Source organism: Mus caroli, unplaced genomic scaffold (assembly GCF_978045245.1).
Source record: "Mus caroli unplaced genomic scaffold, Mus_caroli_1 scaffold_11, whole genome shotgun sequence".
Taxonomy (NCBI): Eukaryota; Metazoa; Chordata; class Mammalia; order Rodentia; family Muridae; genus Mus; species Mus caroli.
The window spans coordinates 76,718,448-76,744,956 of NW_028227266.1; the positions used below are offsets into that span (position 1 = coordinate 76,718,448).

General features: G+C 45.7%; 2 protein-coding genes across 2 annotated transcripts in view; both read left to right on the forward strand.

Moving 5' to 3' along the window:
• Elovl5 (ELOVL fatty acid elongase 5) overlaps window positions 1-6,805 on the forward strand; it is a 66,018-nt gene extending 59,213 nt beyond the window's left edge. The window contains exons 6-8 of the mRNA XM_021171553.2: window positions 2,079-2,203; window positions 3,752-3,886; window positions 4,907-6,805. Coding sequence (XP_021027212.1) covers window positions 2,079-2,203; window positions 3,752-3,886; window positions 4,907-5,050 — 404 coding nt within the window. The 3' untranslated portion in view covers window positions 5,051-6,805. The remainder of the gene's footprint in view (window positions 1-2,078; window positions 2,204-3,751; window positions 3,887-4,906) is intronic.
• Window positions 6,211-25,553, forward strand: LOC147002075 (uncharacterized). The gene is made up of 4 exons (XM_085828319.1): window positions 6,211-6,223; window positions 7,488-7,739; window positions 24,361-24,509; window positions 24,696-25,553. Exons 1-4 carry the CDS (start codon window positions 6,211-6,213, stop codon window positions 24,720-24,722), a joined length of 441 nt encoding a protein of 146 aa, XP_085684445.1. The 3' UTR covers window positions 24,723-25,553.
• Window positions 25,554-26,509: the final 956 nt, after the last annotated feature.

Genomic DNA, 26,509 nt, shown 5'->3' on the forward strand with positions numbered 1-26,509 from the left:
CAGGTGCTGCTGTGGAAGTCCATGTGGAGACACCTCAGAAACTGAACCGAAAACTACCATTTGACCTTGCTGTTGGCTAAATAGCCGAGGACTCCAAATCACATACCACAGAGATACAAGCACATTCATGGTTGTGGCTGTTCTCTTCCCAATGGCCAACAACCGGAAGCAGCCTGGGTGGCCAAGCACAGATGATAATGTACGTTGCACAGTGGCATTTTATGCAGGTGTAAATAGTGCGTGGCATTTGCAGGAAAACGGAGGCCACTGGACATCATGTTAAGTGAAGTTAGCCAAACTCACATACTGCATATATGTAAACCTAAATATAAAATTGTATATGTGCATGATATTTATATATAGGTCACAAAACTAGAAAAGGTCTGGTGAGAGGGGAGGAAGAGATCTTAAGGGAGGTCGGAGATTGTGTGGGCAATGGAGTGTGTGTAAGAGCAGAGGGGACTGCTCACGGGGGAGGGGAGGGCTTCACAGGGAAGGACACTGTGGGGAGGGCAGCAGGTGATATCCGAGCAGCAACAGGAATGTACGGAGACTCCGTGATGAAACCCATTACTTGGGATGCTAATTTAAGAGTTAAATAAGCCAAACCCCTTCAATAGATAGTTCTGGAAAAATTACATATCCATGTGCAAAACAATAAAACAAAACTCAGACCTCTACTCGGCACAAAGTCAATTCTAAATAGGTCAGAGACTTTAAGACCAGAAATTCTGAACCTGCCAGAGGAAACCAGTGACTTCGAGATAACAGGCCTTTATGGGCAGGGACTTTGTGAGGAGGACCTAGGGTTGCTTTTAGTAATAGTTTGTGTGACCTAAGGGCATAGAGCCTTTCTCTGGTTATTGTCCTACTCTGATTGAGTAAGATGAAGGAGATACCACCTTGGGCACATTGAGAAGTAGGAAGGGAGCAGGCAGGTAAGTTGGCTTGGCAGGTAAAGGTGCCTACTGCCAAGCCTGATGACCTGCGTCCAATCCCTAGAACCTGTACGATGGAAGGAGAGAACCAACCCTCACAGTCAGTGTACTGTCTAGTGTGGAAGCCGTGTGTCACGGGGCTAGGCTACACATTAGGAAGTCCCCATCCAATCTGATGGCGTGAAGTTACCAGGTGTTTTTTCATAACTTTCGCCAAAATTTGCTAGTTTTTAAAAGTTGGGCGTGGTTGGGTTCCACTTAGGGTCCAGCAAGTGTCTCGGTCACTAGTGTTTCATCCTCCCCTGAAGAGTTTGCCTGGGAATCTCTGGGTCTGCTCCCAAGGTAGCTGCAGACTGTCTCTGCCCTCTGAGATTCAGAGCTCTATCAGATTCATAACTGAAAAAGATTTTCTAAATACCCCAGAAGTTGGCTGAGTTCCAACACTCTTGAACTCGTGTCTGATGTTCATCCCTTGTCACCTATGGATAAGCTAGCCCAGATTCTGGTAGGGACAGCCCTCCACCTGATTACATCTGAGGAGTATTTTAAATTTCAAGATACCTCATGAGACAACTAGACCCACCTGGCCTGCGCAGAGCTGGAGAGTGTACATGACCTCTGTGAGGGCCGCAGGACCAGTTTCTGTCGTAGCCACGAGACACTCCTAACACAACCTGAAAAGCTGATGGCTTTGCTTCGCTTCATTGAAGCGAAGTTACTGTTGAGGATGAAAGTATTTAAAAAATGACATTCTACTGGAAATTAGAAGAGGTATGGTAAAACGGATCTTTCATCTCTAAAGAACTGCCTCTAAAATGGCAGCCCATCTTAGGCATTTGGGAGGAGGACTCCTCCCAGTCTGCCGGCCACACCTGCAGGTGCCAGGTCTGGGGCACAAGCTAGTCATATAGCAGGTCTGTGGACCACTGGGTGTAAGGTGTCCGTCCTATGGCTGCCTGCCCTGCCCATCCAGTGGAAACTGACTTTTCCCTACACAGCCAAGTAGCACTTAGAGCCGCTGCGTTTGTCACCCTCTTGATTTAGAAGAGTCTCTGTAGTTCCAAAGTGGTCTTGGATTTTCCCACACCTGTTCCTTAGAAGACTCTAAGGCATCTCTTCTCGGTCCCTTTGTTCCCGCAGCGTATTTTGGTGCGACACTCAACAGCTTCATCCATGTCCTCATGTACTCGTACTATGGCCTGTCCTCCATCCCGTCCATGCGTCCCTACCTCTGGTGGAAAAAGTACATCACTCAAGGGCAGCTGGTGAGTACTTGGTCCCTGTGCCCAGAACTTGTTCCCTGCCACATCCAGTCCTCTTCCCAGGCTGTCCTGTTGTTTAATTGAATCCAGTTGATCCAGTTAAACTTGTGGGCAGGTAGGCAATGCTCTTGTTTCTAGTAGATGGAGAATCTGCTCTGGACTGGGGGGATGCCTCAGATCTTAAGCTCTCAATTTCAGGTCCAGTTTTGTTCTTTCTTTGTGTGTATAAGTGCACACATAATGTGCACACATATACCTGTATGTGTGCTCTCACTTCTAAACTGAAGATGAAACCTGCCCACCTTTGTTCCCAGGAGTTTCAGGTAGAACTTTCTGGAGCTGAGTCCAGAGCCCTTGTATTTACTAGACAGTGGACCCTCTTGGGTAAGATGAGTGCCGGGTGACTACTTTATTCTGACCCCTGTATCAGAGTACTGGGTCCAAGCTCCCGCTGCTTCAGACCCTGGTGGCCCTTGGCAGAGGCAGACTGACAGCTGTCTGTCTTGATGATGATTCTTGTCACTCTCCCTGGCTCAGCCCATTGTGTGGCTGCTCCTTTCCCCTCGTGAAGCCTTCCTGAGCAGTTAGTAGTACTCTTGATAAACACCGGCCTGGTTTGTTCTGTATGTCAGGCACCCATGCTAAGGATATGATTTCTGCATGAGATGTCTGGAATATTCCCTCCATGTTGTAGGTGAACACATAAAGGCTGAGGGACAGGTACTAAACCCTCCACCCAGCCTTGCCGTGGGCATTTTGTTCCCAATGAATCTAATTGAGATCCCCTGAATCAACCTTGATTTTTTTTTTTTTTCAAAATTTAAAAATAACATTTTGAGACGTTGGAGCTCCTTCTGTGTCTGGTGTTTCATTATCACCTCTGCCAGCTGCTCTGCAGTCCTTGTTAATCTTTTTCTCACCTGTGGGGAAAGGATAATTGTTCTCTAGCCTCCTCTGATACAGAGGAGCAAGGATGCAGAGATGGATGGATTTATGCTGTGATCATGGGCTCTGGAAGACAGAATGTGGAAGAATACCGTAGGCATTAACATCCTGCTGGGCTGTATGCTGTCTGCCTAGTTCTTAGATTAGAACTCCAGACTGAAGGAATGAGGGGAACGGAGCCCGTGCGAGCCTCTTGAGTCCTCACTGGGCTACTGAAGGTGCTTGAGGAGTCAGGGGCCTTTAACACCTTTGAGTGGATCATACAGGTCCACCTGCTTTCCAAGGGTCACTCATCAGAAGTCATTCGTGGACCTAGTATTTTGGCCTGTGCATCATGAGTTACATCACTGGCCCCTTTAAACAAGTACCTCACTCCTCCCTCTTACCTCTCTATGCTGAGTTCTAGACTGTTAGAGAAAGGTGGTTTAAGTAGGTATGAGGAGAAAGGGCGAACCTATAGAAGAGGCATACATAGAGAGGACAGAAATAAACGTCGTATAAAAAGCTAGGAAGTGCTGGTTCAGAAACTTGGGTGGGGACACTGATACATAACCCCATGGTTGGAACCATGTGCTGCCACCGCTCAACCCTGGCCTTTCCCCCTAGGTCCAGTTTGTGCTGACGATCATCCAGACGAGCTGCGGGGTCTTCTGGCCATGCTCCTTCCCTCTCGGGTGGCTGTTCTTCCAGATTGGATACATGATCTCCCTGATTGCTCTCTTCACAAACTTCTACATTCAGGTAAATCTCACCCTTCGCTGGCCTCTGACCTCAGTGGGGCTGTGTGGAGCACTCCTGGGTGCTGGCACTGTGCTTTGAAAGAGCCTTTTTAGGGATGGAGGGTGGGTCCACAGCTTTGTTTGCCATCGGGTCCTAGGCGTCTTGAGACCGGGTGGGAAATGATGCCATGTTTAGTGGGTGCTTTGTTCCCTTTCTTTGGGCAGTGCAGAGACATAAAGAGCTGATTTCCAATCGGAAGTCTCAGCCCCCTGCCCTGCCTACCATAGCTAGGAAATTTCCATCACATTCTCTGATGTAATTAGAACCTATTGTTTTGTCCCATTTTTCTTAGATGCCCATTGCTCAAGTTTGGGGCTTGATAGAGGTTTGTCTATCTGGTGGCGCCTGGTCACCAGGCAGACACTGATGAGTCTCCTGCTTTTGTGGCCAGTGCCAAGTGGCTTCTGTCCCCACTGTCCCCTGGGCAGGAGCAAGAGCAAAGGTAATGGGTCCCAAGAAAAGTCCAGTAGTGTGGACAGCCACCAGGAGGAGACTCTCAGCTGCTGTTTGTCTTCTGTGCCCCCCACGTATCTGTGTGTGACTTGTTGACTCCTGCCTTCCTGGGGCCTGATAATAGGACCCTCTTCCAATTGCTCCTGGCGCCCATTGTACTGTACATGATGGTTACTGAGGCAAAAAGAACAACATAAAGATAAGCAATGGCTCGTGATGTAGAGTGGCTGTTAGCCAGGAGGAGGAGCCAGTCTGGTTCCCTAGGCCATTGCTCCACCATCCACATCCTGAAGAGGCAAAGCAGAATGAAAAGAAACTCTGTGTTCTAAGTGTTTCTGTTGTGGCCTAGGGGGTCAGAACCTCTGAGCTAAGCCTCACAACGTTGCAAAGGTGATTGAACATAAAGTGGTTATTTGAGCACAGGAATTACGTGGTGAGACTGGTCAGACCAGGAAACCAGGCCTAGTGAGATACAGACCGGTACAGTTCATCCGGTTAGCAGGCACTGATTCGCCTTGTACATTTCAGACTTACAACAAGAAAGGGGCCTCTCGGAGGAAAGAACACCTGAAGGGCCACCAGAACGGGTCTGTGACCGCCGTCAACGGACACACCAACAGCTTCCCTTCCCTGGAAAACAGCGTGAAGCCCAGGAAGCAGCGAAAGGATTGACAAGCCGAGCCGAAGCCTCCAGACCGCGGCGTGTGATTGTAAGCACAGCGTGACTTGTGTGCCCTGACGCTCATAGCAGCTGCTGTCACTAGTCTGGCCCTACTATCTGCAGTGTGACTCATGTAGGACCTTCTTCATCAGTTCAAAACCCCTAGAATATGTATACAGATTATACAAAGTAGGCATACGATTTTCTCACATTTCTGGGCTCTCATCGACCCCCGCGCTAGACTGTGGAAAGGGAATGTTCTTGTAGTATACGACACTGCTGCTGCCTTATTAGTTGTAACACGATAGGTGCTGAATTGTGGTTCACAATTTAAAACACTGTAATCCAAACTTTTTTTTTTTTTTTAACTGTAGACCATGCATGTGATTGTAAATTTGTACAATGTTGTTAACAGTAGAAAAACACACATGCCTTAAGACTTAAAAAGCAGGGCCCAGAGCTTGTTAGTTTAATTAGGGTATGTTTCAACTTTGTATTATTCATTTGTAATAGCTCTGTTTAGAAAAATCAAATGTATGATTTATGAAACAAGTGTGTGATGTGTGACTTCAAGTGACTTGGAGATGCGAAATCTGATGGCACCTTTGGTTTTATAACGCTGGCTTTAAATAAGCAGGCTCAAGTCTAGTGGAACAGTCAGTTTAACTTTTTAACAGATCTTATTTTTTTATTTTGAGTGCCACTATTAATGTGTTTAAAAAGGTGGGGAAAGGGTCCAAAGCGTCTGGAGACACTTACGTACCTGCCCCTGGTCCCCCAGAGGCTAGGGTGACTATAAGAGTAGGTCACTTTTCACTTCTGAAGTGCTTAGTGTTTTTATACAGGAGATAAAAAGGCCATCCGACTTCCCACCACTTGGAGAGAGAGAACTACCTTTCAGGAAAGGTGACGAGACATTTATTATGTGACAGACACACACACACACACACACACACACACACACACACACAGAGTGATGAGGGACTGGTTACCTGGGTCCACATTTTTTTTATTCTTTTCTGTAGTGCTACTTTGACATACACTTCCTTTTAAAATGTGCCTAATTTACCAAGAGACCAGGAAGCACCATAAGCGTTTTGAGGTAAAATTTAAGAGCTGGAGCAGGCGGGAGCTGGGTGCTTGGGAGCAGCCGCTTTATTCAGTGTGAATCATGGTGGGCATCTGTAATTTTTTTCTGCTTAGCACCTAAAGATCGGTTTAAAGCGCTTGTTTTAAAAGTAACAGATGGCTTATCCTAAAATCGTGTCTAGTGCGCTCGAGGCCTCGGTCATACAAATGGGGACTCTTTTCACGTGTGTCATTTTTAAAGTGTTGAAAGTTTAGCCTTTGAATACCTTCTGCATTGGTAAAAAAACAAATCCATGGAACCACTCATGACACATCTTAGGAGATGATTGACAATGTATAAACTAATTGTGGGTTTGATATTTATGTAAATACCAGTTTACCATGCTTTAATTTTGCACATTCATATTACAAGGAGCCAGTGGGTCCTAATTAGCCTTGTGGGTTTTCTGTTTGGAAGGAGTTGCTGCATCTGTTTACATTTCCCTTGTCAGATCTAGAATGTGTGTATGTGTGTGTCTTCTCCCTAGGTACCCGTCCGCAGGTGTCTTTACATATCTCAATACAAAAAGTATAACATTCGATAGTGTGCTGTCAAAGTGTGCTTAGCTCATCTGGATATACCCACACTGTTAAATAATGTCTAAACATTAATCATTAAAACCTTTTTGATTACCCGTGCTGTGTTTTCTGTTGTCTGATGTGCTGACAGTTCTGAAAGACTGCAGGATTCTGGTCAACTCTGTCACCTTGTAGGAGCTTAGGGAGTGGACCTGAGTAATGTAGTGTGGAAAGTGGTTGTATCAGTTGGGGGCTCTCTAGAGAAACAGAACTCATAGAATGTGTGTGTGTGTGTGTGTGTGTGTGTGTGTGTGTGTGTGTGTGTGGGGATTTATTAGAATGGCTTACTGGTTGTGGTCCAGCTAGTCCAACAAGTCTATCTACAAACAGAGGATCCAAGGGTCCAGTAGCTGTTTAGTCCATGAGGCTGACTGTCTCAGCTGCTCTTCAGTAAACACTGGAGTTCCAGAGCAGTCGCATCTAATGCCAGCGAAGGATTTGCTTGAGTGGACTCACTAGCAAGAGTGAGAACAAGCAGGCAAAGAGAAGAGAGCTTCCTTCTTCTCTGTCCTTTTTAGAGAGAGGCTGCCAGCAGCAGGTAGGGCCTAGATTAAAGGTGGGTCTTCTACCTCAGAGATCCAGACCTCAAGTGGGTCTTCCCACTTCAGATGATTAAGGAACAAAATCCAGCACTGGCGTGCCCAGCCATTTGAGTTGTAGTCAGTTCTGCATGTGGTCAAGCTGGCAGCCAAGAATTGCTCTCACCTCCCCTGGCAGAGGACCCCAGGGGATAAATCTCAGTGTCTTCCAACAACCCTAGCTCCTCCCCTGCACCCCTGCTAGAGGGTTCACCTCTGAGCACGCTCCTGCATCCTCCTCTCCTTCCTGGCATCCCATGCTCTCCCCTCATCTGCAGGCTGTTAGAGGAACTTCTCGCTGTAGACAGTAGGTCTGCACATTTTTCTGTGAAGAGCAAGAGAGGGAGCACTTCAGTTTCCGTGGAAGCTACTCAACTGAGCCATTGTAGAGTACAAAACAGCCACAGGCATGAACGTAAATGACACGGTGTGGCTGTCTTGGAACTCTGTGTGAAAAAAAAAAAAACAGAAGACCTGTGTCGTGAGTTGCTGAGTCTGCCAGAGAGAAGTGCGTTCCCTCCTTCATCCCAAAGACTCATCATTCACACACACACACACACACACACAAATGGTTGCTTTTCCAAATCCTGCCCCTCCCAACCTACTGAGGCTTTTATGTCCTATCCACGCCTCTGGGAAGCAGGTGATCTTGAATGCTTCATCTCTCACAGAGACACTGATGGCTTACAGCTTAAGTGCCCCATCCTTCTCCCTTCCCACCACAGCTGGAAGTACAAGCTGGAGCTTTTGTGTATGTAAATAACAGTTTACAAGATCTCCTGAAAAACGCACTTAACACTAGTAAGTGGCATGTTAAAGGATGACCAAGGGGATCATTGGAGATTGGCTAATGGTGATAGAATCAAATCAGTATTTTTCCCTTAAGTCCAGGTCAAAAGTAAAACATAAGACACAGAAATCAGAGTAATAAAAATCAAAATAGCCGAGTACATAGGCAATCAGGAGACAGGGTCAGGAAGATGATGGCAAATAGGGCCAGCCTAGAGTTACAGGCCAACCAGGATTGTATAGAAAACAGCTTTCATCGAAAGGGGAAAGTGAGGAGAAGACAGAGAAGAGAGATTGGAGTAACACCTCTCACTGAAAAGACCAATTGTTGAGCCACAGTCTAGAGCTCTCCCTAGTGTCCTGAGCTGAACTTAGGGCTGGCATCACCACAGGTTTCTTGGGCCTTGGCTGAACTGCCACTACAACATTTGGGAAGGCAGGTCCTGGTGCTTTCGTAGGCTCCCCCTTAATGCAGATTCTCACCTGCTGACCTTGTTCAGTTTCCTCTCCTGGTGTTAGCTGTCAGTCTCTCTCCTCCCCTGGGAGGAATGAGTGGGTGAGGGAAGAGAACAAGGCCAGGCATGTGCCTTTTCTGTTTTCTGAGTTCTCCTGCGTGTGGAGACAGGAGCACCCTCTCTGGCAGCCTTCCTACTGTGGAAGGTGGTGTAGCCTAATCTGAGAAACCCAACTTGGGGACCACAGGGGCTCTTAGCCTCTCAGACTGGGATCTCCTCCAAATACCCAACTCATTTCTGCCAAGCTCAAGCTGCTGCTTGACCATTCAAACCCCGATTGGCTGCCCCAATTACCCTGTCACAAAAGTAACAGCCGTTCTTCTGTTGAATCAGAGTGCAGAGACTTACAGTCTCAATGTTCGAAGTCTACATTCCTAATTTTGCCAGGTTTCCCTTGATTAAAGTTTTCATACACGTATGCATTACACATTGGCTGTACACCCTCATCCTTCCACTCCTTTATGCTCCTTCCCTTTAGTCTGCTTTGTTTCCTAGACAGTGTGATTCTTGTTGCATAGCATAGTCATGACTCTTATATATCTAAGCAGGGGACTAAGAAACAAATGAGAGGAAGGTAATACGATTATTTCCAGTTACATCCATTTCCCCTAAAAGTGACATGACTTCATTATTCCTTACGCCACCCCACAAAATTCCATTTTGTGTATATACTACATTTTTAACACCCAGGTTGGCTTCGTAACACATCTGTGTGAATGGGGCAGCATGGGATGCCCATAATCTCTGTCAAACGTTGACTTGGCATCTTTTGGTTAAACACATTGGCTTTGCATTGGATGTGCATGGGGCTTTTGGTAGTACAGCCACTATTATTCAGTTCATAAGCCCAATGTTCTTTCTTCAGTGTTTTCAACTTTCACTTCTTTGGATCTTATATATATATATATATATATGTTTGTTTGTTTTGGGTTTTTTCGAGCTAGGGTTTCTCTGTGTAGTCCTGGCTGTCCTGGAACTCTGTAGACCAGGCTGGCCTCGAACTCAGAAATCCGCCTGCCTCTGCCTCCCGAGTGCTGGGATTAAAGGCATGCGCCATGCCCGGCTGGATCTTTATATTTTAAGGTGGGTGTTTTGTTTTGTGAGTGAGATTGTTATCCTGAATTCTTTCTCAGTGTGCTTTGCTTTAGGAAGGCTGTTGATTTTATTTCCTTTCTTATCATAAATCACTATATTGGGGCTGGAGAGTTGGCTCAACAGGTAAGAACATTGACTGCTCTTCCAAAGGTCCTGAGTTCAAATCCCAGCAACCACATTGGTGGCTCAACCATCTGTACAGCTACAGTGTACTCATATACATAAAATAGAATGGAGAAAGCGCATGCCTCTGTCTTGATCCATTTTGCTAAAAGTGCATCGTTTCCCCCGTTTAATATAATGGTGGCTGTAGGTTTGCTGTATAAAATCTTGATGATATTGAGATAAGTTTCTCTTGCCCTCATCTCTTCAGGCATTAGCATGAAGACAATATTGGATAAAAGCCTTTTCTGCATGTATTGAAATGATCCTTAAGTGCATTTCTGTGGTGTATTATGTTTGACAGTTTGAATATTTTGAATTATTTCTACATCTTCAGAATGAAGCCAGTGTGATCATGACCGAATGATCTTTTTTATTTGTTCTTGAATTCAGTTTCTTGAGACTCTTTGACTTTATTTTCAGCCCAGAGATTAGTCTGTAGTCTTCTTGATGTGTGTTGTCCTGGTTTTGGCATTAGGCATTTGTCACACTCCTCTGTTTTCTGTTACATGCAGTACTTTAAGAAGTGGTGGTGGTGTCTCTTCTTTAAAGGTCTGAAAGAAATGAGCAGTGGATCTGTCTGCTTCTGGACTTTTTTCTTGGAAGATTTTTCCTTCTAGTTTAGCCTCACTGCCTGTCACAGATCTCTTGACTTAGCTTTGGTAGGCTGGCATCCATCTGGAAATTAAGCTGTTTCTTTTAGGTTTTCCTGCTATTATTTCTAGCTTAAGTGTTTTTTAGTTTTTTTAACTTCATCGGTATCTGTTGTAATGTCTCCCTTTTTGTCGCTAATTTTATTAATTGGACTCTTCTCTGGGTTCCTTTAGATAAGGGTTCATTGATCTGTTTATCTTTCCAACAAACAATCATGATTATTTTTTTGTTTTATTTGTTTCATTTAATTTCTACCCTGATCTTATTTCTTTCCATGCACTTACTGCTTTTGGATTTTGCTATGAAACATTGTGTATTCTGCAGCATTTGACCTGTGGTCCATTTTTATAGATTTATTTGATCTATTTGATCACTTAATACAGATGTTTGTCCGTTAGTAAAATTGGGGTAGTGGAGTTACTTTTATTATGTTAGGGTTATCTGTGACTTATTATCAATAGTATTTTTAAATGAAATTAACAATAAATAAAAACAAACAAAAGCCAACCACTGACCTAACCGTCTATGCACAAATGCAATGCAAGAACACAAGAAACAGTAAAATCTAAGACACTGTGGCGTCTCCAAAAAGTATCTCGATCCAGAGAAATGACCTTCAATGAAAGTAATTTACATGAAACTCCCAAGAATTAAAAAATGATTGTTTTTAATATATAGACTCTCTTGATGTCATTTTTCTCTGCTAGACTGGTAATCAAAGCACTAGATTCAGTCCGCGGTACTCTGAGAATGGAAAACTGTCTGGGGATGGGACGGATCACTTATCAGAGGGTGGACCCACGGTGGTACTCTGAGAATGGAATACTGTCTGGGGATGGGACGGATCACTTATCAGAGGGTGGACCCACGGTGGTACTCTGAGAATGGAAAACTGTCTGGGGATGGGACGGATCACTTATCAGAGGGTGGACCCACGGTGGTACTCTGAGAATGGAATACTGTCTGGGGATGGGACGGATCACTTATCAGAGGGTGGACCCACGGCGGTACTCTGAGAATGGAATACTGTCTGGGGATGGGACGGATCACTTATCAGAGGGTGGACCCACGGTGGTACTCTGAGAATGGAAAACTGTCTGGGGATGGGACGGATCACTTATCAGAGGGTGGACCCACGGTGGTACTCTGAGAATGGAATACTGTCTGGGGATGGGAGGGATCACTTATCAGAGGGTGGACCCACGGTGGTACTCTGAGAATGGAATACTGTCTGGGGATGGGAGGGATCACTTATCAGAGGGTGGACCCAAGGTGGTACTCTGAGAATGGAATACTGTCTGGGGATGGGACGGATCACTTATCAGAGGGTGGACCCACGGTGGTACTCTGAGAATGGAAAACTGTCTGGGGATGGGACGGATCACTTATCAGAGGGTGGACCCACGGTGGTACTCTGAGAATGGAATACTGTCTGGGGATGGGACGGATCACTTATCAGAGGGTGGACCCACGGCGGTACTCTGAGAATGGAATACTGTCTGGGGATGGGAGGGATCACTTATCAGAGGGTGGACCCACGGTGGTACTCTGAGAATGGAAAACTGTCTGGGGATGGGACGGATCACTTATCAGAGGGTGGACCCACGGTGGTACTCTGAGAATGGAATACTGTCTGGGGATGGGAGGGATCACTTATCAGAGGGTGGACCCAAGGTGGTACTCTGAGAATGGAATACTGTCTGGGGATGGGACGGATCACTTATCAGAGGGTGGACCCACGGTGGTACTCTGAGAATGGAATACTGTCTGGGGATGGGAGGGATCACTTATCAGAGGGTGGACCCAAGGTGGTACTCTGAGAATGGAATACTGTCTGGGGATGGGACGGATCACTTATCAGAGGGTGGACCCACGGTGGTACTCTGAGAATGGAAAACTGTCTGGGGATGGGACGGATCACTTATCAGAGGGTGGACCCACGGCGGTACTCTGAGAATGGAATACTGTCTGGGGATGGGACGGATCACTTATCAGAGGGTGGACCCACGGTGGTACTCTGAGAATGGAATACTGTCTGGGGATGGGACGGATCACTTATCAGAGGGTGGACCCACGGTAAAAATACAGTCGAATAGAACACAGTCACCCCTTACTGACTAGTCATTTTATGATGTAAAGAACACCAATAACATTGTGTGTGCCATTCTAGTTGCTGCAGGCATGATGGAAAGGGGGGACGCCGAATCAGACTAATGACTAATCCTGGCTTTACACAGAAAAGGAGAAAAAAGAAGTAGGGATAGCAGGAGGAGCAGTAGGCAGAGGAGATGAGGCCATTTGGGCTCAAGGTAGAATGAAAAGTGGTGAGGAAGCCGCTGTTGAGCTACAAGCCCCTCAAACAGCACAGGCCTCTGTTCTTTGGGAAAGCTATTTCAATGAGAATGGGGAGAAGAGAACAAGGAACAGAGCCCTCCCACGTTGACATTGGATGTTAAATGGTGTTACATAAGGGAGAAATAAATGTAAAAGCAGAGGGCTGCCTGGGGCTGTAGACTGAACACATCTGACCCGTTAGCTGGCTCCTGTCGGAGCTTCAGCATTCCTTCCCTGCTTGCTTCCCGATGCCTCCCATGCCCTTTCATGTTCCTCTGTAAGCCTGAGTTTCAGCATTCAGGAGGCAAGTTACAGTGTTTTCACCTCTGGGCTGACTTTGTGTGGTCCTGCACTGATGCTGGCCAGGCCTCCAGGGGGAGTTCTTCAGGAGTCTTGTTGGGAATACTGGCATAGCCCCAGGCAGGTCAGGGCAAGGTTGGCTTCACAAACCTGTGCTCCTATCTTCATCATTCACCAGTCAGTGTTGACCCTGCCCCCGGGGAGTCATTCCTGCTTTGAGGTGTACTACATGCAACCCAACCAAGTCTTTATGCCCCTGCAGATTCTGGCTTCAACCGGGCTTCTACCTTCTCAAACAGAAGGTTTTTGTTCAGGTTTTCTTCCCAGCCGACTTGGGCCTTTCTGCTGGGCAGGGTTTGGTGTATCATCCTCGACACTTTGAATTTGCTGAGAGGGGCTTACAGGTCACAGGCTCTCCAGACACCCCGCTGCTGACTCTGCAAGGGGCTTTTTAAGATGGTGCCCCATGGCAGCCCCGTCAAGAGCTGAGAAAGGGGTTTGCTGACATCTCTCCTCCCTCTGACTGTACCGCTGTTGCTGTCTTTCCTGTTCCCCTTCTTTTTCTGATCTGTAAGACGTCCCTTACTGAAAGAACAGATTCTCTGAGCCTCTTATCTCAAGCCACAGTTCCCACGGTCTGTGCTTGGCACGCCCGCTCTCTGGGAGTGGGGCATTCCCCAACTGATGCAGCCCCTCGGGACGCATTCTGGACTTGCTTTTTAAAATTCTCTTATTTTTGCCTTGGTTTAAAACTCCAGAGATACCTGCCTCTTCTAAAAGCTGTTACCTTATTTTGTCTAGTTTATTTCCTGCAGACTGGAGCAGACCCTGCCTGTGTGTCATGTTCCTGCTTTTGTGGTCTCTGTTCTTTTTTAGTGTTTAGTTTGTTTTTAATGTGCATTTGTGCTTTGCCTTTGTGAATTCATATGCATCGCATGCATTCAGGAGCCCACAGAGGCCAGAAGAGGGAATCTGAACCTCTGGACTGGAGTTATAAATGGTTATAAGCTTCCACATGGGTGCTGGAAATCAAACCCAGGACATGAGAAAGTGCTCTTAAAGCACTGAGCCCTCTCTTAAGTCTCAAAACATTCTTGATGTTCCTAACGTCTCCTTTGATCTTTGGCAAACAGGGTTATGAAGATAAGTCTGATCCATTGATCACAATCGCTCCAATCTGACAGCAACACTCTGGTCAGATTTCTTCAATGCCGAGATGTCTTTGACAGAAACTCTGATATGTCCCACTGTCCTCTTGGACCTACCTAGCCAGTTTATCCTTTACACTTGGTGGTTCCAGTGGAGAGAGTTGCAGCATCAGTCGCTGCTCTTTACACCATTTCTCCGGCTACCACGTCTTCCTGGAAAATGTAAAGCCCACGTTTGTCATCCTTAATGGGTATTTGTAGATTGTTGTTGTTGTTTTGGTTTTGCATTTCTTATGCTATCTTTGCCACCATCCATGTAGGACATCTGGACTTGGCTTTGGGCTGAGGTCATAGAAGACACCCAGGATAGAAGTTGTAGGAACAAGTCATGGAGGCAGAGAGCCAGTGATGTGGCCACAGTTGGTCTTTTCTCAGATGACCTGGACTCTGCCGTGTTGTCCAGTTCCATTGCTGTGTGGACCAGACTTCCAAGGTTGTTTACTGGGAGAGGGTCTGTGAGAACTTCCTTCAGTCCCCAGTGGAGCTTTTGTTGGGTTAGGATTGAGGGTGTATACACTGATGCACTAAGTGTAAGACGGCTTGTGGCTCCTGCCAGCTCCTGAGAGTACAGGGAGGGAGGGCTCTTCCAGAGACGGTGATGATGAGTGGGTTTTCAGATGAGCCTTCAGACAGTCTGGGTTTCTGTATGGAGATGGAGGCTGGAGGTTGTCTGGGAGCCAGCATTTCAAGTCCGGGAACCTACATTAGCAAAGACGTAGAAGGCAGAGACAGCACATTGCACTGAATTAGTGTGCGTGGGGGTGAAACTGCTAGTCTTTAAAATTAAGAGGGAAAGTGAGAGGAACATGGAATTTGGGTGTTCTCATAGATGAGAGAGAGGTGTGTCTTACTCAGCCTTGGGGGTGGGAATAATTATGCTCTAAAGGAATCATTCTGCCCACGGTTTCTGTCCTCACCATCTAAGGAGGAGCGTATAGTTAGGCTGAGAATTGCAATGGCTTGTCCATCAGCAGTAAACTGACAGAAGGTTTGTCAGAGACAGAAAATTCCTCCTAAAGCAAGAGATGGTATTCAGGGCACCCAAAAGGGTAGAGGATAGGTGGTATGTACCGCTTGTAAATAAGCCAGTTCCCATGTTGACTTAAGCAAGAATTTGTTCAGTGATTCTGTCAACACATTGCTGGCATTACTGGTTGAAATAGCGGACCCAGATTTGGCTTTCCATTCATAAGTGAGTTTGACAAAGGTTTAGCCAAGCTAACTAGCACTTCTCAGCAAGCTTCATGCCTTCTACTGTGAGTCTTTCCAATGAAGTTGGTTCTCATGTGTAAGGGTGCGTCAACACCAACACATCTGGGCCTACCCTGCTCCCTCAGCATCACTTCCGAGGCCTGAGGAAGCTGTGTGGTTGGGTTGGCCAACTGTGACGCTCTGGCTCTCTGCCCTGTGCTACTTGGCGTTGATGTATTTTAAAAACAAGGCCAAAAGTCACTGCATGCCCTTACAAGGAAATAGTCAGAAGCCAAATCCTGAATACAAAGCTGCTTCCTTGAGGAGTGGATGAGAGAAATCAGGATGGCCCAGGTGAGATGTGGGATTGTACCCTTAGTTTAGAACTGGGTTGAAAGGACACGTACTAGACAGGGCTATCCAGTCAGGTTTGGACTCAGGGTCTATCCCTTAGGGTAAAGGCCTTGCTTCTTCTCATCCCTGTGGGGACGTCGGGAGACTTGCCTTGCTTTTTTATTCAGCTGTGAAAGAGGTCTGAACTCTGTAGCCCAGATGGCTGAGGTTAAGGCAGGAGATAGAAAACTTTTAACACACCCTTAACGGTAACTATCACAGGTCATTTCTTATCAGATACAAAGTTAGCCAGGAAGATAGGCATTAGTCGCTTTTGCCCAAAGCAAATTATTAGCCTAAATTATCATTGAAATTTAGTTAATATCAACTTTTTTTCCTAAAGGAGTTTGTATTTCTAAAAAAAAAAAAGGAAAAAGACTTTTTAGATACCTTAAACTTAGATGACTCACAGTCTGTGGATGTGAGCATTGTCTAGTCGTGGATGGATTCTGGGAAACAGGCTGTTCTTACAGTACAGGCATGCTACATAATTGTCAAGGCGAATCAGAACTCTGGGGTCTACTGTGTGAGCAAGGGGGTTGCAGGTATGTTGCAGTTCTTTCCATCAACTTCCTTCTAGTGCCTTTACATGAAAGTCAGAAGAGATCATGCGTGCACGAGCTTCTGACATCAGACTCCGGGCACCGAGAGATAAGGGGCAGAGTTCCTGGCCTCACTGGTCAACAGTCCCTTCTGGAGTTAACAGGGTACTTCCAGGAAAGCAGCCTGGACAACTAACTGAAAAATCAATCACCTCATTTACATTAAATAATTTAAAATAATAATAATAATAATGAAAATAGAAAATAGAATCAAATCTAAAAATAATTTTTAAAAATCTCTTACATGTACGTTTGTATGCAGGTTCCTGTGTGGAGGAGCTTGTATGTGCAGATATATGTACGTGTATGTACATGTGTATATCAAGGCCTGAAGGTGACAGTGGACATCTCCCTCTGTTGCTGTCTACCATATTTGGTTAGCAATAGTCTCTCCCTTGAACCATAGTTTCCTTATCTGGTTAGCCTGGAGTGCTAGCTTGCTCTGGGGTTCTCCTATCTCTACCTGCCCAGATCTAAAATTACAGATTATCATAATTACACCATGTCTGCCTGGAATGGGTGCTGTCTTAGAGCTTCTATTCCTGCACAAACATCATGACCAAGAAGCAAGTTGGGGAGGAAAGAGTTTATTCAGCTTACACTTTCCACATTGCTGTTCATTACCAAAGGAAGTCAAGACTGGAACTCAAGCAGGTCAGGGAGCAGGAGCTGATGCAGAGGCCATGGAGGGATGTTACTTACTGGCTTGCTTCCCCTGACTTGCTCAGTTTTCTTATAGAACCCAAGACTACCAGCCCAGGGATGGCACCACCCACAAGGGGCCCTACTCCCTTCATCACTAATTGAGAAAATGCCCCACAGCTGGATCTCATGGAGGCATTTCCTCATCTGAAGCTCCTTTCTCTGTGATAACTCCAGCTTGTGTCAAGTTGACACACAAAACCGGCCAGTACAGGTACTGAGATCCAAGCTTGGCTCCCTGGCAAGTACTCCAACCGCTGACTCATGTCCCAGGCCTATGCCTTTCTGTTAATTGTTCTATTTTCAATTCATTTTTCAATTCATTTTCAATATTTTATAGACTATGTTTTATGGGGAATCTTATATAACTCTGTTACAGCATGTTTGAACTTTTGGTTCTGGTTTTGGTTTTTAAGAGAGTCTCATGTAATGCAGCCCAGGTAGCTTTGCATTTGTGTATTGAAAACTCAACAGAGGGCCTTGAACTTTTTGAGGGTCTAAGCTTCTTAGTTTTGGGGGGTTTTTTGTTTGTTTGTTTGTTTTGTTTTGTTTTTTCAAGCCAGGGTTTCTCTGTGTAGCCCTGGCTGTCCTGGAACTCACTCTGTAGACCAGGCTGGCCTCGAACTCAGAAATCCACCTGCCTCTGCCTCCCAAGTGCTGGGATTAAAGGTGTGCGCCACCATGCCAGGCTGCTTCTGAGGTATTGTATATAGCCCACTTTCCCATGCTTCTTCCTCCCTGGCATAGACTTGGTGGGCTTCTCCCTTTGGAGGCAAGTATTCAATAGGATATTCAAGTTGGATGTTTGGGGCGGGGTGGGGGGAGGGGGGGGCTCTTGTGATAGAAACCAATTAACTTCCCTTTGGTCTGGATTAAGCTGTTCAAATAGCCCAAACTAGCCCCTTCAGAGGTAGAAAGAAAACTCATTCCCAAACATGTAAAGTCCTGGCAGATCAGGATTGCAGCCCTAGGTCCTCTTCTGTTTGGGAGTCTGTCTGTCTGTCTGTGTGCTTTGCTCTATGTTGCTGCTTTCAGTCATTAATTTTCCTGCCTTTTTTTTTTTTTTTGTCTTTAAATCACCTCAGAAAAAAAGGAATTTATTCCTGAAACCTTAGTCTTCACCCTCACAGTATCTCCTGACCCTAGGATTGCTAGGATTGCTCGGGTGCCCTACCTGTGGGTTGTCACTGTGGTCCTTTTGGAAATGAGATCAAGAAGGGCTACAGAGCAAGGGAATATAGACGGGGCCCCAGCACCCGTAGTGGTGGGATTCGCCACGAGGTTCCTGATGCAGGGGTGGGGATAGAATAGTATAGAGAAAAATTCGGAGTTGGAGTTCGGAGTTGGAGTTCAGAGCTGAAAGAGTCCAGACACGAGGAGGGAACGTCTCTCAGATCTGCATTCAGCAGCGGTGCTCCCGGAGACCTGCCAAGTCACCGGCAGGACTCACTGACCCAGACAGGAAGCTATTAGAAGAGAAGCACGCACAAGTTCCTGCTCAGGGTGGAGCAAAGCTCTTTCCCTCCCGTGGCCACTGTCTACACAAGTGTTTCTCAACCTGGGGGGTCGCGACCCTCCCATGGGCTTGAACGACCTTTTCCCAGGGGTCACATGTCAGAGGGTTTACATTAGGATTCATAACAGTAGCAAAATTACAGCTAGACGATATCGATGAAAATAATTGTATAGTTGGGGGTGACCACAGCACGAGGAACTGTATGAAAGGGTCACAGGAAAGCTGAGAACCACTGCTCTGGGTACTGCTGCTTTCCCACTGTGGATGCGGAAATGGCTGCTGGAGGCAATCCTGAAGTACTTCCTGCTCCAGTGGTGGTAAGAGAAAGAAACCAGCTGGCTGGCCGGTGCCTCAGGTCTCATTAGAGCTGCACTTGCTCCGGTCTTCCTGACAGTGTCCGTTCTAGCCAAAGAAATTACCGAATGAGCATGCCTGTTTCACTGATGAGAGAAATGACAGGAGAATCACACAGATGCTCAAATATTACTATACCTGATTTCAGCTTTGACATCTAATAAGCCATGTTGTATTTTGATAAATGTATATAAAATAAGCCGACCAAATCCTCATAAGCACTTCAGTCTCATCGGATTTCAGTCATTCTTATGCTTTGGGGATTTGGGGGTTTTTTTTGGGTTTTTTGAGTTTTTTTGCTTTTGTTTTTGTTTTTTTTTAATGAGGATTGAAATTTTTTATTAAATATTTTCTTTATATATATTTCAAATGCTATCCCAAAAGTTCCCTATACCCCCCCCCACCCTGCTCCCCTACCCACCCACTCCCACTTCTTGGCCCAGGCGTTCCCCTGTACTGGGGCATATAAAGTTTGCAATACCAAGGGGCCTCTCTTCCCAGTGATGACTGACTAGGTCATCTTCTGCTACATATGCAGCTAGAGATATGAGCTCTGGGGATACTGGTTAGTTCATATTGTTGTTCCAACTATAGGGTTGCAGACCCCTTCAGCTCCTTGTGTGCTTTCTCTATCTTCTCCATTGGGGGCCCTGTGTTCAATCTTATAAATGACTGTGAGCATCCACTTCTGTATTTGCCAGGCACTGGCATAGCCTCATAAGAGACTATACCAGGGTCCCTTCAGCAAAATCTCGCTGGTATATGCAATAGTGTCTTAGTTAGGGTTTTACTGCTGTGAATAGACACCATGACCAAGGCAAGTCTTATAAAAAACAACATTTAATTGGGGCTAGCTTACAGGTTCACAGGTTCAGTCCATTATCATCAAGGTGGGAGCACGGCAGCATCCAGGCTGTCATGGCCCAGGCAGAGCTGAGAGTTCTACATCTTCATCCAAAGGCGACTAGTGGAAGACTGACTTCCAGGCAACTAGGGTGAGGACCTTATACCCACACCCACAGTGACACACCCATTCCAACCAGGTCACACCTATTCCAACAAGACCACACCTTCAGATGGTGCCACTCCCTGGTTCAAGGATATACAAACCATCACAACTAGTGTCTGGGTTTGGTGGCTGATTATGGGACGGATCCTCGGGTGGGGTAGTCTCTGGATAGTCCATCCTTTCGTCTTAGCTCCAAACTTTGTCTCTGTAACTCCTTTCATGTGTATTTTGTGCCCTATTCTAAAGAGGAATGAAGTATCCACCCATTGGTCTTCCCTCTTCTTGATTTTCTCGTGTTTTGCAAATTGTATCTTGGGTATTCTAAGCTTCTGGGCTAATATCCACTTATCAGTGAGTGCATATCTAATGACTTCTTTTGTGATTGGGTTACCTCACTAAGGATGATATCCTCCAGATATATCCATTTGTACAAGAATTTCATAAATGTATTGTTTTTAATAGCTGAGTAGTACTCCATTGTGTAAATGTACCCCATTTTCTGTGTCCATTCCTCTGTTGAGGGGCATCTGGGTTCTTTACAGCTTCTGGCTATTATAAATAAGGCTGCTATGAACATAGTGGAGCATGTGTCCTTCTTACCGATTGGGACATCTTCTGGATATATGCCCAGGAGAGGTATTGCTGGATCTTCTGGTAGTATTATGTCCAATTTTCTGAGGAACCACAGACTGATTTCCAGAGTGGTTGTACAAGCTTGCAATCCCACCAGTAATGGAGGAGCGTTCCTCTTTCTCCACATCCTCGCCAGCATCTGCTGTCACCTGAGTTTTTGATCTTAGCCATTCTGACTGGAGATTCTACAGATTCAATGCAATCCCCATCAAAATTCCAACTCAATTCTTCACTCAGTTAGAAAGGGCAACTTGTAAATTCATCTGGAATAATAAAAAACCTAGGATAGCAAAAACTATTCTCAACAATAAAAGAACCTCTGCTGGAATCACCATGCCTGACATTAAGCTGTACTACAGAGCAATTGTGATAAACACTGCATGGTACTGGTACACTGACAGACAGGTAGATCAATGCAATAGAATTGAAGACCCAGAAATGAATCCACACATGTATGGTCATTTGATCTTTGACAAGGGAGCTAAAACCATCCAGTGGAAAAAAGACAGCATTTTCAACAAATGGTGCTGGCACATCTGGCGGCTATCATGTAGAAGAATGTGAATTAATCCATTCTCATCTCCTTGTACAAAGCTCAAGTCCAAGTGGATCAAAGACCTCCACATAAGACCAGAGACACTGAAATTAATAGAGGGGAAGGTGGGGGGAAAAGCCTCGAAGATATGGGCACAAGGGAAAAATTCCTAAACAGAACAACAATGGCTTGTGCTGTAAGATCAAGAATTGACAAACGGGACCTCATAAAATTGCAAAGCTTCTGTAAGGCAAAAGACACTGTCAATAAGACAAAAGGCCACCAAGAGATTGGGAAAGGATTTTTACTAATCCTAAATCTGATAGGGGACTAATATCCAGAATATACAGAGAGCTCAAGAAGCTGGACTCCAGAAATTCAAAAAACCCCATTAAAAAATGGGTACAGAGCTAAACAAAGAATTCTCACCTGAGGAATACCGAATGGCTGAGAAGCACCTGAAAAAAATGTTCAACATCCTTAATCATCAGGGAAATGCAAATCAAAACAAGCTTTGGGGATTTTGTATTCTGAGTACAGTGGACTAGTACAACCAAAAGTTGTCCTACTGTGCTACAGAATTCCAGACCTGCATAAATATCATGTAGCATACGGGCATACTGATACATGTCTACACTTAGCTCTGGCAAGTCAGAGGCAAGAGGATTGCAAGTTTTATTTCGTTTAATAATGGCTGAGGCATTGCTTTGTGTTCCATTGTGTCTGTGTGTGTGTATGTTCTACAGTTTCCTTCCCCATTATTTGCGGAAGGACCCCGTTTGCAGCTTAGCTGTTTCGAACAGAACTGCCCTAGAGTGATGTGCTATCTCTCTCTCTGCTACACTTCATCCCCTGGGCAGGGGAGCTCAGGATTGAGAGCAGTGGGGCATCTAGTATGTCTTCTTTTTAAGATGTATTTATTTTAAGCCGGGCATGGTGGCGCACGTCTTTAATCCCAGCACTCAGGAGGCAGAGGCAAGCGGATCTCTGAGTTCGAGGCCAGCCTGGTCTACAGAGTGAGTTCCAGGACAGCCAGGGCTATACAGAGAAACCCTGTCTCGAAAAACCACAAAAAAAAAAAAAAGATGTATTTATTTTATGTATATGAGTACACTGTAGCTTATCTTCAGACACCCCAGAAGAGGGCATCAGATTCCATTACAGATGGTTATGAGCCACCATGTGGTTGCTGGGATTTGAACTCAGGACCTCTGGGAGCACAGTCAGTGCTCTTACCCACTGAGCCATCTCTCCAGCCCTTTAGTATGTCTCTTTACAGTCTGTGGAGGATTCCCCATCGTGCACCATACTGCTTTACACTCGCATTCACAGTGGACAAGAAACCCCCTTTCTCATATATTTAGCCTGCATTTTTTTTTTACATTAAATTTTGTTTTGATTACATGTCTTTATTTGTGTGGAGAACAGAGGATGACTTGTAATACAAAAGTCAAGTCACTCCTCCCACCATGGAAACTGAACTCGGGTCTTCTGAACTTAGAGGCAGTTACCACTGCCTACTGAGCCATCCTGTCGCCACCGCCGTGGCCGCCACCACCACGCCATTTTAACCTTTTCACAGTTGTGGCCTTGGCCTCTCTTTCCCTGGTCATTACTAAAGCTTAGCATTGCCTCATGTTACATTAGCCATTAAGCCTGTTGGGCTCTGTTTAGAATGGGATTCTTTGGGGTTTCTAGGCTTTGTTTTGGCCAGTTTTGTGGGTTCTTATTATAAGATGAATAGTTGGCAAATGATTTTCCTCCATTCCTTATGTTGTCAGTTGACTCTATTTCCTTTACTGCATAAAAGCTTCTTAGTGCAATACATCCTATTTGTCTGCTTTTGGCTTCATTTTCAGTACTTTGAGCTTCTATCCACAAAACTATCACCTGTAGAAGTGCTTCCTGTGTCCTTGATGACATACTTCCTGTGTCCTTGACATACTTCCTGTACCCAACAGGAAGCAGATGTTCAATAAAAAACATCTTGAAGCAGGGTTGTCCAGCTGGCCTCCTAACTTCTGGAATTCACAGGCTTTGAATCACCACGCTGGCTTCAAAAAAACTGTTCTGAGGAATGGCTAGAGGCATTTGGGACCATCACAGACACCATCATGCACATCTAGCCAATCAGGGCTGAGTTTAAATGCTCCCATCCCTCAGCAGCCGTGAGACCATCCTTGTCTACCTACTTAACCTCCTTGATAAAGATCTCTGGCATATTTGAGAAGATAGGCAGCTATCACATGGTTCACACGAGCAGACTCAAGATTGGTGGTTCCGTGCAGCAGTAGGTGGTCACAAGAAATAGTTGGAAAGGAGTCGGGGGCACTGGGTGAAGATTCAGTCTGCTTCCAGCTGACCAGGTGTCTGAGCAGCTCACCTCTGAGGCTGTGGGCAGGGGAGCAGGGGTCGGGTGAGAGATGGGCAAGGCAGGGAACATCACTGAACAAAGCCTGGAACTTTTCCTTGCAGTTCCTAACAGATCTTCCTTTGCCTCAAAGCCACCTTGGATCATTCCTTTGTGGGGAAATAGACTTTGGTCCCTCCCTCCCTCCCTATATGCTGTCCCTTCTCAGATCTGCCTTCTTCTCCTTGACACATTCAGCTACACTCAGCTGCTGGCTGTCCAGAGGACTTACCTGCAATGCTGATGCTCTGCTTCTCTGCAGATACTTGGGTGGCCTGTCCCTGTCCTGAAATGCCACATGCCCAATGAGGCCTTCCCTAGTGACCAAATCTAAAAGCTTTCTCTTTCCCATCTCCTTCCCCTGCTTCTTTCTCCCTGGATTCCTATTCTGTGAGACTTTTTCCTGAGCCTTTCTTTGTTTTCTACCTCTAATTCTCTGGCCCTGGTGCACATGAGTCCTAACTACTTGAGTAACAACTTACAGATGAATGGGCAGAGATGGTCTATGTAGATGTCACCTACACCCTGCCACGGGGACATTCACCTTGTCTCAGATATGAAGGGTGTTGTGCTTTTAATAGTCCAGGGGTTGTCAGTAAAACAACTTAATCGTCTACAAAAAAAGTGCACCCAGGTTTATTTCAGAATGAGCACATGACAGTGACAAGCCAGAGCTGGCCCGTGTTCAGAGTAATGAGTTTTCTGTTTTTCTCTAAACAATGCACAGGTTCTGCTGCTCTGGGCCATTCACATTTGGAACTGAAGACAAAAAGAATTGTGAAGGTGAAGGACAGCATTGGGAGGCTATTTTTAGAACCTGCAGCAAATGAGTTGGCTGGGTCGGGGGAGTGGGGAGAGGGGGCAGGTTGATGCTGGTGTCAGACACTTGAAGTCTATTGGCTTCTATTACCTTGTCTGTTTCTCCAATTGCAGTTTTATAATGGTTTTCACCTCTGTTTTTTTTTTCAGTTGGTAGAATCACAGAACAACCCCTGATAAGAAGAGAGACTTGGAGGATGGTAACTTGACCCAGCAAGAAATGCCAAGGGCTGAGCTATGTGGCTGTGGGTAGAATGCTTGCCTAGCGTGCACAAACTCTCTCCCCCACATCATATAAGATGAAATGATGGTACATCCCTGCAACCCATCCCTTAGGCAGAGGCCAGAGGATCAGGAGGAGATCAGAATCATCTTCAACTACATAATAAGCCAGCCTGGGCTACATGAGAGGCCAGCCTGGGCTACATGAGACCCTATTGAGAGACCGCTGAAAGAACTCCAAAGGTCCTGTCATTGTTCATCATCTTCCTGATGATTGACGGGGGCCGCTTCTTGTAGCTGAGTTGTAGAAAAGTACCCATAGGCAAAATAGTACAGAGATTTGTCAAAGTTCCTGGGCACAGCTTCAGATACTGAGACACTGAGCCTTCATTTACTGTCCTTGGAAACACTCTCCTAGTCACTGGGTGAAGATGCAAAACATTCCGTCAGAGCTTCGAGAAGCAGGAAGGTATGTTCAGAGGGAAAGCTGGGCATGGAGGAGGCTGGGAGGTGACAGTAGAAATGTGAGAGAGAAGCAGCGCAAGAGCTGAGCTAGGAGAGGACAGAGTTGACAGCAACCAGGAGACAGCCCTCTCAGAGAACAGGAAACCAACCGACAACCTAGCTCTTCCTTCTTCACCGGCAGAAATTGAGTTCATGTCTGTTAGCTTGCTTTTCTCTCTAATTTCAATATCCTCACATCAAGCCCAAGCAAATCACTGACTAGGTGAAAACGAAATTAGGTTTTTAAAAACAACAGTGGGTGCACATGTACTCATGTTTATATTAAAGAGCTCATAACAATTATAAAACAAGTGTGTTATTATACAGTATGATCATACAGACTTTAAAAGTTTATGGTGTTTTATCACAGCAATCGAAAAGTAAGACATATGGATAGATGGATGGAGGCATAGGTGGGTGGGTGGATGGATGGATGGTGGATGAATGGGTGGGTGGGTGGGTGGATGGATGGGTAGGTGGGTAGGTGGATGGATGGTGGATGGATGGGTGGGTGGATGGATGGATAACTAGATAAATGGATGGATATATGGTATCTTAGTCAGGGTTTCTATTCCTGCACAAACATCATGACCAAGAAGCAAGTTGGGGAGGAAAGGGTTTATTCAGCTTACTCTTCCACATTTCTGTTCATCACCAAAGGAAGTCAGGACTGGAACTCAAACAGGTCAGGAAGCAGGAGCTGATGCAGAGGCCATGGAGGGATGTTCTTTACTGGCTAGCATGCTCTCTTATAGAACCAAGACTGTCAGCCCAGAGATGGTCCCACCCACAAGAGGCTTGATCACTAATTTAGAAAATGCCTTGCAGCTGGATCTCGTGGAGGCATTTCCCCAACTGAAGCTCCTTTCTCTGTGGTAACTCCAGCCTGTGTCAAGTTGACACAAAACTAGCCAGTACAGATGGATAAGTGGGTAGATGGGTGGATGGATGGATAATTGGATGGATGGGTGGGTGGATTGATGGATGGATGGATAGATAGATGGATGGATAAGTAGATGGGTGGATGGATAAGTAGATAAATGGATGGATGGGTGGACAGATAAGTAGATGATGGATAGGTGGGTGGGTAGATGTGTGGATGGATGAATGGATAGATGGGTGGGTGGGTGGATAGATAGATGGATGGGTGGGTAGGTGGATGAATGCATGGATGAGTGGATAGATGGATAGATGGAGGGATAGATACGTAGATGGATAGATGGGTGGGTGGGTGGATG

Bases quoted from the DNA above. Each gene is read 5' to 3' on its own strand.
- LOC147002075 (XM_085828319.1), top strand. The intron at 7,740-24,360 runs GTAAATGACACG...AAGTGCACCCAG, and splicing joins AAACAGCCACAGGCATGAAC to GTTTATTTCAGAATGAGCAC. The intron at 24,510-24,695 runs GTGAAGGACAGC...TTTTTTTTTCAG, and splicing joins AGACAAAAAGAATTGTGAAG to TTGGTAGAATCACAGAACAA.